At 37.6% G+C, this 15,101-nt stretch overlaps 1 protein-coding gene across 3 annotated transcripts in view; it reads right to left on the reverse strand.

Moving 5' to 3' along the window:
- Positions 1 to 2,889: 2,889 nt before the first annotated feature.
- Positions 2,890 to 15,101, reverse strand: part of ARHGAP20 (Rho GTPase activating protein 20) — a 141,706-nt gene continuing 129,494 nt past the window's right edge. For all 3 annotated transcript variants that reach the window (XM_055355482.2, XM_031016469.3, XM_063693509.1), the window contains 4 exons: positions 12,145 to 12,254; positions 9,403 to 9,592; positions 8,176 to 8,290; positions 2,890 to 7,059 (listed from right to left, as the gene is read on the reverse strand). In XM_055355482.2, the coding sequence (XP_055211457.1) occupies positions 5,204 to 7,059; positions 8,176 to 8,290; positions 9,403 to 9,592; positions 12,145 to 12,254 (2,271 nt within the window). In that variant the 3' untranslated portion in view covers positions 2,890 to 5,203. The remainder of the gene's footprint in view (positions 7,060 to 8,175; positions 8,291 to 9,402; positions 9,593 to 12,144; positions 12,255 to 15,101) is intronic.

A 15,101-nucleotide genomic window follows, 5' to 3' on the forward strand; every position in this document is an offset into this window, starting at 1 on the left:
ATAAATTTGAGATACCCAGCCTAGACACAAGAATTTAGGAAAGTCTGGATGGTCCTCACATACATAATTTGTGCCTGCTTTATTATGAAAGAAGTATTATCTTACCTATTTTAAGAGGAAAAGGTTAAAAAAAAAAAAAAATCTGTGGTCAGAAAGAGGTACCAGCTGAATGTACCCAGGACACAAGATCTATTGTGAGCATTAAATGAAATACTACATGTAATACATTCATCACCAGTGCATGCATGCAACTAAGTACCCAATAAATGTTACTGTTCCCACTCTTCTACACAGCCCAATTTTTCCCTTCTCTGTTTAAAGTCCTTGAGGACAGAAATAATTTGTCTTTTTCACCTTGTATCACTAGGGTCTGGAACAGTATCTGGCAATAAAAGTTTAGCTGCCTGAATAACATTTTATCATCACTTTTAACATTTTCATTTCCCCAAGCCATGCTCTTTCCTTCTTTTCAGTTTTTTTTTTCTTAAACTCCCTGTGATTCAGTTTCTTGTACGAATTATAATGCTTACTTAAGGCTTTCCCCTCACTTGCTGTGCCGTCAAGCAGGAAGCGTCTTGTGTTCATGTATTTTGATGATTCTCTGCTACTTAATCATCCCCTTCTTGGGAAAAGATACATATTTCCTTTCCTCCTGAAAATTTTAGGCAGTAACAATCACAGCCCCTGTGATCTGGCAGAGGAGGCGCATTTCTTTGTAGCACTCATTTTATTTGCTTAGAGTAATGGAACTACCTCACAAGTTTTTAGCTGATTTATTCACTTCATGGCAGATAAAGCGGCTGCAAGGAGAAGTCCTAAATTTAATTCCAAGTTACTGTAATCTAATATCAAGTTTAGACTACAACAACTAGCATTTAAATCTTAATGTCTCCAAAGCCTATATATTACCATGTAAAATTCAACTCCAGAAAACATATATTTTGCTTTAACAAATGTTAAAATATATTTTGATCTAAAAATGTGTATGTGTTCTGGTGCTGCACTATGTGAACACACATTAAAGAACAATGCTTGGCCGGGCGCGGTGGCTCACGCCTGTAATCCCAGCACTTTGGGAGGCCATGGCGGGTGGATCACCTGAGGTCGGGAGTTCGAGACCAGCCTGACCAACATGGAGAAACCTCGTCTTTACTAAAAATACAAAATTGGCTGGGCGTGGTGGCGCATGCCTGTAATCCTAGCTACTCAGGAAGCTGAGGCAGAAGAATCACTTGAACCCGAGAGGCGGAGGTTGCCATGAGCCAATATTGTGCCATTGCACTCCAGCCTGGACAACGAGGGTGAGACTCTGTCTCAATAAAAAAAGGAGCAATGGTCATCTAATAAATACCATCATCTGTGTGTACTTCATTGGGATTTCAAAACAAAACTTTCCAAATTACAACCCAGAGCCCTCTGTCAATCAATTCTACCATAACATCTGACACTATGGAGTGCAGAGCTAGAGTTCATGGTATTTAAAAACAAACCTGAATGCAACATGAAGGTGGCTCAGGAACGGGGTAAAATGCTAGCTCAGGGTAAGTCAGCACAGAATTCAAGAATACTTAGAAACTTACCTTATGAGAAATCCTCGCAGCCAGAATAGATGTTGAAGAAAGTAAACATTTTATCCAACTTTATTATTCAGGGAACAAACATTATTTACTAACTTTTTTTTGTAATGAATTTTTCTTTGCATTGGAATAGGCAGTTTGTAAAGATGTTCTCTGTGTCGTTAAAACATGAGCTGGCACTTTAGGAGGCCGAGGCGGTATCTCCTGAGCTCAGGAGTTCGAGACCACCCAGGGCAACGTGGTGAAACCCTGCCTCTACTAAAAATAAAAAAAAAAATTAACCAGGTATGGTGGCATGCACCTGTAGTCTCAGCTACTTGGGAGGCTGACACAGGAGAATTGCTTAAGCCCCAGAGGCGAAGGTTGCAGTGAGCCGAGATTACGCCACTGCACTCCAGCTTGGGCTACAGAGTGAGACTCCGTCTCAAAACAAAAACGAAAACAAAACAAACAAAACATGACCTGGAAGGAAAATACAAATTAAACACTTGACACCAAAATTTGGATGAAGATACATAATATTCTTAGAATTATTTTTTCAGCAGAAACAATATGGCATTGGTTCAAAGATATACATTAGATTCCTTTGAAGCAATGTCATGTCATGAAAAGTAGAAAAGCACAAAGGAGATAATCTCTTAAATTCAGTGCTTTTAGATTAAGACTCTTTTTAAAAAGTGAAATTATCATTGTGTTTCTGTAATATTTAGAGAGAAATCCTGTCTGGACTAAAGTAGTATATGTTTTTGAATCCCTTTGAAATAGTGATTAACTTTACACAGAGGGAACCTCAGCCAACTTTCAGATGGCAAAGCTGTAGTAGTCATGACAATCTCGTCATATTAAATACATTTATATGACCTGAAAAGCACTGATGTCTTGGTATGTGTCTGGGGTCATCTGGGTATTCTGGTTAGAATGGTCCAAACTTAGATAAGAAAATCTCACACCATCGAAGTGATCTATCTCACACAATCGAAGTGATCTTATGGTTCTTTGACATAAGAATACTGACTATATCTCATTCCAGGAGCACAGTGAAAACACAATGCTAAGAAAATGAAGACTTTGTATCTAAAACATGACTTGTTTGTTTGGTAAATAACATTAGAAAAAAAGTATTTTAAAAAACCACTTTTCCTAAAAAGACAGACTGACCACAGGTTCTGACTAAAAGCTCAAGGTTCAAATTCAACATTAATTATACTCTATGAAATTTCCAATGTTAGGCAGAGATTGGGATCATTAACTAGAACAATTCTTGGGATCACTAACTAGAACAATTCTACAAAGGGCAATATTGCTCTGGTGGGATGGTTAATTCTGCAGAATGGCATTTTATTTAACAGACAGCATGGACTTCATACATATCCATTATCAGTGCCTTGAAAACCAAACAACTTTAAAAGTTAGCAGCAGTTTCTGCAAGTACAAAAATACACATTTATTACATAACATATGGTAGTAAAATTTGTCAAGATATATTATACAAACTCAAAGCATTTTAGATAAAGCATCAGTCTAATATATTATAGATTGATGGAGTATAATAAAATGACATATAGTCTGTCTTCAAATCATACAATATAATACTTTACAGCAATATTAACAAACTATTCACATTAAGAATTACAGGAGTATCTAAGGGAACACAGATAGTAGGAATGGTTATTAAAAAACCTCAGCAACTATTTTCTTCTATGCTTCAAATTGGGTGAATGATTTTTTACCTGCTAACATGAAAAAAAAAAAAAGGCAATTTCTTCCAGAAAGACACTCCAAGCCGTAAGAGCTTCATTCACATCTTGCAGTTCTGACAGTAGTATGCCCTAAGGGAAAGGGGAGTCCCTGCTGACTTTATATATTATACCAAAAAAGATGCATATGGACACTTAGAAGTCTTAATATGTAGGACTGGTTAGTTATAAAGTGAAATCGACTTCACATCTGTGACTCAGATGGCCAGTGTCACGAAGTAGCTCTTTGGATACAGAGTTCTAAAAGATCATTGTAATGGTTAGCGCAAACAGGGCCATGTCCCCAAGAGGTAGGTAGCACCTATAGCTAATACTGAAATAACTTCTTCTATCTTAGAGAAAATATTTTTTCCCCTATAACTGAAAATGCAACCTTTAGAACAAAAAAGAAAGAACATTTGATATGACCATTTTCTGGTGATTAATAAGACAAATAATTTGGAATAAGCTAGCTTGTGAGAGAAAGGTCCATCTGATGGTGAACTAAAGAGAATAAATGGGCTCAGAGCAACTTCTTATAGGTAAGTAGTTAATGTGAAAGAAGATGCACATCCATTTTTAGTGCCATCCCTGCACACTAGTTGGCAAGGCCTGATAATCTATTCCTAGGTGACGAGATGTACTGCTGCAACCTTTAAGTCAAGAAAGCAGAGAAAGGTCCATGGATATAAAATAAACCAATGGGGTATAAGCTATGAAACATTTGGGGCAAAAATATGGAACAACGTCTGGAAGCAAAACCCAAAGCAAACGGCTGTCTGAGAAGGCCTGGTAGCCACTTTGTTGGGTATTCTACTGTGGGACTCCTTATAACCTGACAACCTCAATATTGCTCTCTCAATTGCCAAACTACAAAAATCAGAAAAGGGATGATTTATAAGTATGTTTTTCTGGCTGACTGTAATCTAAGAGGCAGGACTGTGCAGAAACATTTCAGCAAAGTGATGCCATGGTTTGATCACATTTTAACAGCATTTGTGTAATTGAGAAAGGACAGTTGTTGTGGTCTTTTCCTCCATATTGAGAGTGAACGCTGTCAGGAGGTCACCTTCTAAATAGAAGAAGTTGCATTTCTGAAGAATGTTCCTAGGCAGAGATACCTTTGAAAAGGGTACTGAAATGAGCAGCCATTTTCTTCTTTCTCCTCACAACTCTGTTTCCTGAAGCCTTGCAAAGCACTTCAACACGAATGAAAAAACAAACCGACAAATACAACCAACAAAACTGATATCATGGTACCCATGGATTTTGAGTCACTCTGTTTTTCTCCACTCTAGCTGTAGCAATGGGCTGGTTCGTGGAATGATTCTGTAAGGACACGTGATTAGTAAGATCCCACAAAAATGGCCACTGGCTTAGATTTAGGGAAAGATTTTACATGATGTTCTTCATTACTGGACACACTTAATGCTTTGATTAGTGGCATTTTTCTTGCCTACTTATTAAAAACATTCCATGGAATGTAGATGGTTTCTCTGTACCCTTCCCCTCTCTCCTCAGGCCCCTATTCCTCATTCCTGATATCTTGGTCTTCTCAGGACATCAATCTCACAGACTGTTCCCATAAGTGCTTCCTCTACAGAAGATGCTTTCTCTAGCCCTCTGTTAGTATCTCTAAAACCACATGACAGGATCAATCCCAACCTTTAATAAGAAAAAGCCTCCCAAACACTTAGGTGACAAAATTTTTAGCATAAAGTATTTGTCAAGTAGTCTCAATAAAGAGAATTATTTCGCTGTCCTAAGTATTAGCAATGATAATCCTTATGCTACCTCTCCCAGGTATCTTATACAAAGGGGTCATAATAATTATTGTCTATTATTATTAACCCAGTTCCTGTTCTTGTGGACATCAGATTCTTACTACGCTTAAATGTCTTTGGTTAAATACCTGTCCTCAATGTCGCAGACCACTGTAGGCCCTGAGTCTGGGCTGGTCGCATCCTCTAGAGTCCAAGAGCTGGCTGAGGCTCTTTCCCAAGGCAGAGAACCAGAAGAGCTCTGACTACCAGGCTCTATTTCCTCATGTGACTTCATGCACAGCTTAAGTCTGCTCTCCACCAGGCTGAATGGAGAGCTACAGTGTCTCTCTGAGTCCTGGAAGGGAGAAGAACTACACCTTTGGGCTGATTGCACAGGGGACAGTCCTTCAGCTGCCCTTAAGGGCAAGTCTTTTTGTTCCTCTTGCAGTGAGTTGGCTTCTGGAACACCAGAAGCATGTGGGGGTGGCTCTAAGGGTCCTTTTGGAGAAGCTATTTTCTCTTCCTCTGGTCTGGCTGCCTTTGCTTTCTTTTTGAGGGACCAGTTTTTCAAACTGGCCACACCATTTCTCAACCATGTGCTGGGATGAAGAGTTACAGAATGCATTTGTGAATGCCACTCCATGGTGTCCTTCTTTGTATAGGCTGGGCGGCTGCAAGCCTGCCCTGATGAGGGACCGGGCATTCCAGAAACATGGCTGGCATTGCTAAAGTCAGGAGAAAGCTCTTCCTGTTTTCTCTGAGCCTGAAAAGTGCAATCTATTGGAGAGGAAGTCTCAGTGGGTGTAAACACAGAGTGTTCAGAAATCTGAGAAAAAGCACTGTCTTGGGAGCTTACTGATGAGCCAGATGGGGAAGTGCCTGGGGAGGATAAGCTGGAATAGCTGGTCCTTGGGCAAAGGTTTAATCTTGGGGGTAAAACCTTCTCAGTGTTTTGGTTTGTGGCACTACTCTTGCCCACCTCAATCCCCATGACTAAACTCTGATTAATGAGCTTCTGCCCCTCCATTTGCAAAGACTTATGCCGTTTGAGATAATCCTCCTCTCCATGCAAGAGACCAGCTTCACAGCTGGTTTTATGTTGTTTCTTTGAATAAATTCCCCTGAGATAGGTCAGCTTGCGGTTCTGGTCTTCTATGTTGGGCTCTGAGCAGCGCCGATGTGTCCTTGGACCCTTGAGGGCATCTGCTGTGTGTGGTGGGGAGTATCCAGATATATTCACATCAAAGGGCTGGTTCTTGGAATGATCCTGTGAGGACATAGGACTATAAGATGCCACAGAAATGGCCACTGGCTTAGACTTAGGGAGAAGTTTCACATGATTTCCTTCACTACCAGACAAGCTTTTCTTCTTAGTGTTTTGAGTAGTGGCATTTTTCTTGCTGACATCAGTGCCTGTGACTAAACTCTGTTTAAAACATGTCTTTCCTTCCTCCTGGAGGGGTTGATTCTGCTTCAGATAGTCTTCATCTTTTTGAGAAAGAATTGCATCACAGCTGGACTTGCGTAGCTTTTTCTGATAAAACTCCCTGAGGTAGGAAAGCTTTGAATCCAGATAGTCGATGCTGGGCTCTGAGCAACGCCGGTGTCGCCTCAGGCTTTTTGCAGCATTTGCTGCAGCTGTGGACAGGTAGCTGGGTGTGCACATGGCAGATGGGGCCCTGGCATGATCCCGCAGTGGGATCTTTGTGTACACTAAAATGTTCACCGGCTTGGATGCAAGAGGCCGTTTCATTTGAACATCTTCATCTTTAGAATGGGCCAAGTCAAAGTCGCTTAGGGTTAAAAGGCCTTCCACCTCGGGCTGGTCAAGATCATAGTCACTGAGGGTTAAGACAGAGTCCATGCTTCTGCTCCCCTGGCCAAGTTTCTTTACCAAGTCACTGCATGGTGCATCAACATCCTCATTTAGCTCATTTTCCAAGCTGTCATAGGAGGAGTCATTCAGTTGAAAGCAAGAAATATCTGTCAAAAAAATTAAACCATGATTAACATATTTACTTACCACAAATATACTCATGCTTCCTTAAGAACAAACTACGGTGCTTAGCTGAATTCTCTTTTCATGTGAAGTGTTCAAATTCCTACTCTCAAGAAAGAGAGAATCTTTCACAATCTCAATTGTTAGTGAAGAATAAAAATAAAATTGCTGGGGTATAGGAGATTTATCTCAGTTCCTGACGAATGGGCTTTCCTTAAGTAAGATTTTCTTAAAGCAATGAACATGTCATATGACCAAGAAATGGTAAAAAATATGAAGGAATTATTGCCTTCATAGTATAAGTATATCCAGATTCTGAGTAAGACTCTGCCTTCTAACAGATTGCTAGTGGTTATACATACTTAACACTAGTCTTGGGGAAACCATTTACTAACTCTAACAATGTCTCTTTTACAAAGTTCCTTAATATCCATTACCTTATTTAATCTTTACAACAACCATAAAAGTTAGACATTATTTTTATCCACATTTTAGAGATAAAGACAATGATGTTCAGTGGCATAGAATAATTGGCCAAAGATAACATATCTAGTAATTGATGGCACAAGGATTCATATTCTGAAGGCAGCTGTATGTCTTCGAATTCAGTGTTCCCCCACCCTCCCAGCCAAATGATGCTAGTTGTTTCAAACTGTTTCATAGCACACTAGAATTCTGATGTGTCTGAGGGACCCAGTACAAGGAAGGAGAGGACAAAAAAAAAAAAACATTCATGCCTCTACTACCTCTGGGCTTTCTACACCAGTTTCAACCATAGCAGTTCTATTATATATATTAGGGTTATTCATAAAGTTAAAAAGCCCATCAAAAAACATCATACCACAGCATGCTGCCACTAACTTATTGAAGGCTGGAACCTAATCTTTATATAGTTCTTAATCCCACTACACTGTTAACATATGCTGACCTATTGGCGGGCCATCTAAGGAAGGATCAAAAAGCCCTGGGCCCCACTGACCTGGATCAGAGGCTCCTTTCACTTCAGCTGCTGTGGGCTCCAGGAAAACCCCTATCCCAGCACGTTTACAAACAAACATGTGTCTATTTCTCACAAAAACCAATCCAATTATTCACAATACCTGAGGCATTCTCTCTAGTGTCACATCTCACTGAAACCTCTCTGAAGAGGGAAGTGATTTCTTCTCCAAATATCCTAAGGCAATTCTCAATCAGAAATTGTATAAGCAGGGAAACCTGTAAGAAAAAGGACAAACGAAGTATTACTTTTCATATTACATGTTTATAAATCACATTTCATATATAAATCCTGATTTTTAACAAAAAGCACATCTACCCAGAGAAAAATTCATATCGGCTTTAAAAGTACATTAAACAGTTTCCCTAAAAAACTATGATACTTTTAAAAGTAGTTTGGGCATAGAAATGTAATCAGTGGACTAAAGTTATTATTTGTAGCCTTGGCTTAATGTTTTATACCAATGGCTCTGTCTGTAAAATTGGGTAAAGAAATATATTTTGTTATTAAAATTTATAAAGCATCATTAGACAAAGACTTATAAAAACTATTTCTTGTGTAAAGGGCAGGCTGTCATAAGCTTGGGAAGAGGGCTCGTCTGCGAGTGCACTGTGAAGGAGAAAGACAGCTAGAAAGAAAACTTGTGTTCCTGACTAGTCTCTACCCAAGCATTTGGCTGACAGGTCTATCCATGTACTGCCACCTTCTGATAGGCTCCCTAACAAGACGTGCTTGCAGGGAAAGGTAAGAGTTTATTAGGGAGCTTTGTGACTCCATTGAGAGGTACTGGAACCTTTCTGAAGTTCCCTTGCCCCAGTAGCTGAGGCCAAGGGGCAGGAGAAATGTTAAGAGCAAAGGGAACTGATATCCCCACACCCCTTATTAACTGTCAGGGACTACAGGAGTGTGATTTCAAGTAACTACTGTATTATCACTGACTCCATTTTATTTTTAGATGAGGACACTGTGCATCAATGTACTTTTGCCCAAGACTGTACATCTGGCAAGGGGTGGAGCTGAGAATGGAAGCTTAGCTGTCCTAGTTCCAAAGTCCTTTTTTTCTTTTCATTTAAAAAATCTTATCAGCTGCTTTATCACTTTATGGTTTTAATCATGGTGTTTAGCCTCCTTAAAGGGAAAAGAGAAGTAACCCATCTGCTATCATTTTCTACTTAACAATTCACTTTCCTATAGTCTACCAGTAAAGTCAAATTTATAAGGATACGGTATATTTAAGTTATTTAAGAAATCATCTTTTAGAATACCCCAAATTTCAGTTTCAAAACGGGGACTCAGTCTCCCAGGGCATAAAAATGAAAAACTTCATTACCTTTTTTGTAAATTCGTTTTCTAGTTCTGGGCTGGAGGAAGTAGGAGGCCAAAGAATACTTGGAGCGACACACACAGCTAAATTAAATGCAGTCATCTGATTGGATGAGGAATGTTGCTCAATGTTGTGTAACACCCCAAAAAGATACCTTAGGAGAACAACATTGGCTCTCGGAAGCTGGTCTAATAGCCTAAAGACAGAAAAATTACTCTTTAAGCAAGACATTTCATTCAAAAACTTGTAAAGGCAAGCAACTCTCACTTTGAATGGGGAAGAGGGAAATCAAGAACACAGTTCAGATATGCAAGAGTTTCAGTTAACATGGTACCATACAAAGTGAGGACTGCCTGTACAGAAAGAAAAAATAGGCATTGGGAATTTATTTTTTGTTTTTGTATATTGTCTTCACATCTCAAAGAAAATGTAAAAGAATGCAGAAAAATATTTCATTAAAAAAAATGCTGCCTGAAATATTTCCCTGAAACTAGCATAATGCAAACTTAGGCCAATCCTGTAACATTTCAGAATATTTTCAACCAAAAACGACAAAAAGCTTTCTGATAAAATTAAACAGCAATTTATAAAATGCTCATTTAAGTAGCAACACAGAAATGCTGTCTCTTGGTAAGAACCCAAACCTTAGCTATCAAGACGTCCAGGTCCATTTTGAGAGCTTATGTTCTGCTCCACCAGCTTCCAAGGTCAATTTTGTCCTAAATCTGTTTCATTGTATCACTTTCACATATAAGTTGCTTATAGTAGATTTTCTACTGTTCTCATGTTGTAATTGATAAGGGATTTGTAAATGATCAGTCAGCAAAAATGACTACTATTATCCAAAAAAGTTACAAATATACTGATATTCATGACTGTTTTTTTTTTTTTCAGTAGAAACCTGCAACCTAGGGAAAAGATGATAGTCTGACTGCTGCTTGCACAAATAGCAGGGAGGCCTTTCTTTAGTACAATGGACTGACAATGAGCATAGTTTTTATAAGGGTAAGTTATGAAGGACTTTGAAATAGAACAAAAGATTACTGGGTGTATTCAATGGAAAATAAGGCATCTAGCATAAGCTTTTGGGTTTTCTGCTTCTATGGGGCCCTAAGATTTTTCACAATAAGAGCTATTTTACAACTCTGTGTAAGTTGTAACTAACTGATAGCAGTGCATCTAATACTTGTCTAAAGATGTGAAAATTCTGGTGGAGAGAGAACTGATTGATCTGCACCCCTGCCCTGATAGAAGAGGTCAGTTTTGTTTGTATTTATTTGCAAATTCACTTTAGCGTTTCTGATTCATATATATATATGTGAATATATAAATGAATATATACGTGAATGTAAAAATGAATCTATGTGAATATATATGTGAACATATGTGAATATATGTGAACATATATGTGAATATATATATGTGAAAATATATATGAATATATGAATATGTATGTGAATATATATGTGAACATATATGTGAATATATATGAATATATGAATATATGTGACTATATATGTATATGTGAATATATATGAATATATATGTGAATATATGTGAATATGAATATATATGTGAAAATATATGTGAATATATATGAATATGTGAATATATGTATATAAATATATGTGAATATATATGAATATGTGAATATATATATCAATATATACATATGATTTCAACTTTGAAATTTCCTTTGAACTGGTTGTAACATCTTACTAATCTTACTAGTTCCCTCATAAACGATTTAAACAAAATATTTCACGTGTTTATATTTGCATGAGAGTCATAATTTTACCTTTTTCCAAAAGAATCCTTTAACAGCTTATAGGATATATAGCAACACAGTTTAGAATTTGATGCTCACTATCTGAATGGTTTACACCAAACTATAATGGAAGTGGAGGTGGTATTTTGTTAAACGGCCTTGGTTTCTGGTGTCTTCAGCAGCTGTATCTTCAGCAGCTGTACTATGTTCTACTGGTAAAAGTTGTAGATAATTCATATATGAAAGTTGCTTAAGAAAAAACAACTGTACTAAACAAGCAAATGCAAGTAAATAATATTGAGATTCTTGAGTATTCACAGAACTAGAAATACTGCTTTTTGTTAAGGGACATTTCTTTCTTACTCTCTTATAATGCAGGAAAAGTCCAGGAATGGGGCAGTGAGTTCTACCAGCAATTTCCCTTTGCATGAGTAGAGACAGTACATCCTTTGTGATCAGACGTCCTTTGCAACTCTGCTTTTCCTTTCCACTTTTCAAGGACTTAACTGTGTCTTTGCTGTGCTTCCACAACACTCTCCAAATCTCTCTTCTAGCACTGATTGTACTGCATTATAATTCTTGATTTTTCTATCTACCTTACCAGACTGAGTTCCATGAGAAGACAGAATAAGTCATTTTCTCTGTATGACTTCAGTTGGTGAATGCAATATATGATGAGTTCTCTGGTTAAATATTTACAAAAATTAAGATCATAAACTGAAGATTGGGTGTATAGTATTAGCTAGTGGACTAATGGATTTCAGCTCCTATCAGATTCAGGTATATGGAAGGTGTACAATGTTCAAGTATTACAATGTTCAACTATAAGATTAAGAAGGAAAACAATGACAAACTAGCATAAATCTATTTTTAAAGTGGTCCACACAGATATGACTTTGATAGCTGTCATTATTTTAATAAATAATCTTATAAAATATTTTTAAAGTATTTTTGAGACATGACCAAATTAGAATAATTACCTTTGAACAGTATTTATTTTCTCTTCATCATTTCCTTGATCCATTACAGAGACCCAGTGATCATAGAGATCTGATGAAAAAATACTTCCTGGAATATTTCGCAGAAAATCCTTAAATAGATGGAAAAACAAATATTTCAAATAATTATCCTCATGCCAAATATGTATTAGAGAAAGTAGAAGACATTTTGTTGAAAAGTTCCCTTACGTACTCTCTTCTGTGAACTACACAGAGCTTTGCGCCAACTCTCCATTGACTTGGGGACACAGAAACATGTACTTTGATTTTCTTATAGCAAAGATCATTGGGATAACTGTAGTCTTCATTATGGTGGGAAAATAAAGGACAACTCATTTGGCTGAAACTTACTGTTTGCATATATTTTAGTGAACTAGTATGACATGACAAGGTCTGGCAGTAAACCATCCTAAATTCCTTTTCCCCTGTCCCTTAGACAGCTAGTTCAAGGAAATGTACCAAGGTATCTATGAGGTTCATTGTCTGTCATTCATTGAATCATTCTACATGCATTTATTCATATGTGCCAAGCACTATTTAAGTTGCTAGGGATAGAGAAGTGACTAAAACAAAGTCTCTGTTATCTTGGAACTTTATATTCCAGTGTTATTAGTGCAAAATTGCATCAAGAGGTACTTAAGGTTTCTCCCTGTATTCCCTGTAGAAAGGCTCTCATATATTTGGAGAGAGAGAGCATTTCAGGTGATGGCTGGGTTCTAGAAACTTAGGCAGCACACCCATGCCTGATATATGCTAAATAACATGTCCACAGGATATTATCCTTTTCTAGGAGACCCTATTCTACTGAGACCACTGGCAGGGCTAAGTGTGGTAAGGCTGAACTATGACACAAACAGGATATGACCAAGTATGTTTGTTGTTTGGCTTTTGTTTACAAAAAGCTTAAAAATAACAAAATTTGGTTCTTGTCCTGGTCCTACAGAGTTGATTCTAGGCCAACTGTCTCTCTTGCTTTTGGTATGGCATTACCAAGGTCAAGCTTGCAGTCTGATCTCCACCTTAGTAAACTTTAGGCAGAGTAAACTCAATATCGTGTTTAAGTACCATACACATGGTTGGCTACCCTCTTGCAATTTCATGCTTGCAACATGAGGACAGGTGAAAGTCTGCAATTGGGCAATTTTACCTCTTGCTAAACCAAATAAATAATTTTATCTATGTGCCTTATTGAAGGCAACACACAACTTGTTACTTAGATATCATGTTTATAACAGTAATATAGAAGCTGTGATAACTTATTGTTACAATCAGCTGATTATGTGGGCATCTTCCCCACTTGCTTATGAGCTCCTCCAGGGTAGGGACAGACCCTTCTTTGTACATGTCAATGCCAAGCACAGTCCTAGCCATAGTAGAGGACATTAGTGAACTGCTGCTAAATTGCATATGGCCAAATATTAATGGGAGCCAAGAGAAGGCCAATCAACTGTAACTGAGATTTTAAGATAATTTGAAAAGCCTCTTTGTAGTCATGTCACTTTATTACTATCCTTTTTTTTTTTTAGAATGTTTAACAAGAAGGAAGAATGACTAATTCAAAGTCTTCTTCTGTTCTATTATATCTTCTAGCAGAAATGTACCTGCATGCTTGTGATTCAGGTATATCATTACAAAAGTTACCTCTTTTTGGGTAAAGTGATTGAATTTTCATAATTCCAAACTAATTTTAGCTGCTGTACCCACTTTAGAAGTTGGATTTAGAAGAAGCAAAATCTGTTATTTCAAAATGTGGTAGGGACAATAGCTCTCTTTTTAAATCTCAGTGGAAAACATACTTATGATCTGTCTTGAAGAAAAACATCATTAACATCTTAAACCTACACTTGAAAGATAATAACTCGTAACATCTCAATGAACTCTCCCACAGCTGGAATAACAAGTTACGAAATACAACAATCATCACAGCTGAGAAGGATGTGAGAGCCGATTCTGCACTGCAATCACCAGCTCACAGCACTTAGTTGAATGTCTCCTCTCCTCCAAAACCAGAGCCAAGGCCATCAGCAGAACCCTCAAAGTCATCTGAGATGAGATACTGCAGGATTAAATATGAACTTTTCCTCAAAGGTTTGATGGATCAAAGTTATAGTGTCTTCAGCAATTTTTATCCAATTATAGTTTGAAGAGTTAAGCTATAACTTAAACTTATATTTAAGCAAAACCAGCATAAGTGAAAAAAAGTACCACTTCAAAACAGATTCAAAAACAAGAAATAAAACAAAAGCTTAAGAACTTTTGCTAAAAATTATCTCCCTTTCTGCAACCACTTGGAAGAAAAGGGGGTAAAACATATGATAAAATGTTAATTACTTGGAACACATTTAACCAGACTTTTCAATCATTTGGATCATTTTTTGCCTTTTGGCTATTTTTGGACAAATATTTCTGCAATTTGAAACATAATTTAACTCTTCTAGAACCATGCTTCTTTGCAATAGCATCAATAGTTTAGCACAAAATTTTAAGAAGTGTAATGCTATGAAGAATAGCATAGTAAGAAATTTTTTTTTCTGCAAACATTCTTGGTTGTTAAAGAAAATTGTTTTAAAACACAAGCTTGGGAGGCCGAGGCGGGCGGATCACGAGGTCAGGAGATCGAGACCATCCTGGCTAACACAGTGAAACCCCGTCTCTACTAAAAATACAAAAAAATTAGCCAGGCGTGGTGTCGGGCAACTGTAGTCCCAGCTACTCAGGAGGCTGAGGCAGGAGAATGGCGTGAACCCAGGAGGTGGAGCTTGCAGTGAGCCGAGATCGCACCACTGCACTCCAGCCTGGGCAACAGAGCGAGACCCCGACTGAAAAAAACAAAAAACAAAAAAACACAAGCTTTACCTTTGTAAACTAAGAGATATATATAAAAAAGGAAAATTTATCATGCATAAAAAACCTTGGCATATATATCTGGCTACATATTT

The sequence above is a fragment of the Gorilla gorilla genome, chromosome 9, assembly GCF_029281585.2.
Source record: "Gorilla gorilla gorilla isolate KB3781 chromosome 9, NHGRI_mGorGor1-v2.1_pri, whole genome shotgun sequence".
NCBI classification, from domain to species: Eukaryota; Metazoa; Chordata; class Mammalia; order Primates; family Hominidae; genus Gorilla; species Gorilla gorilla.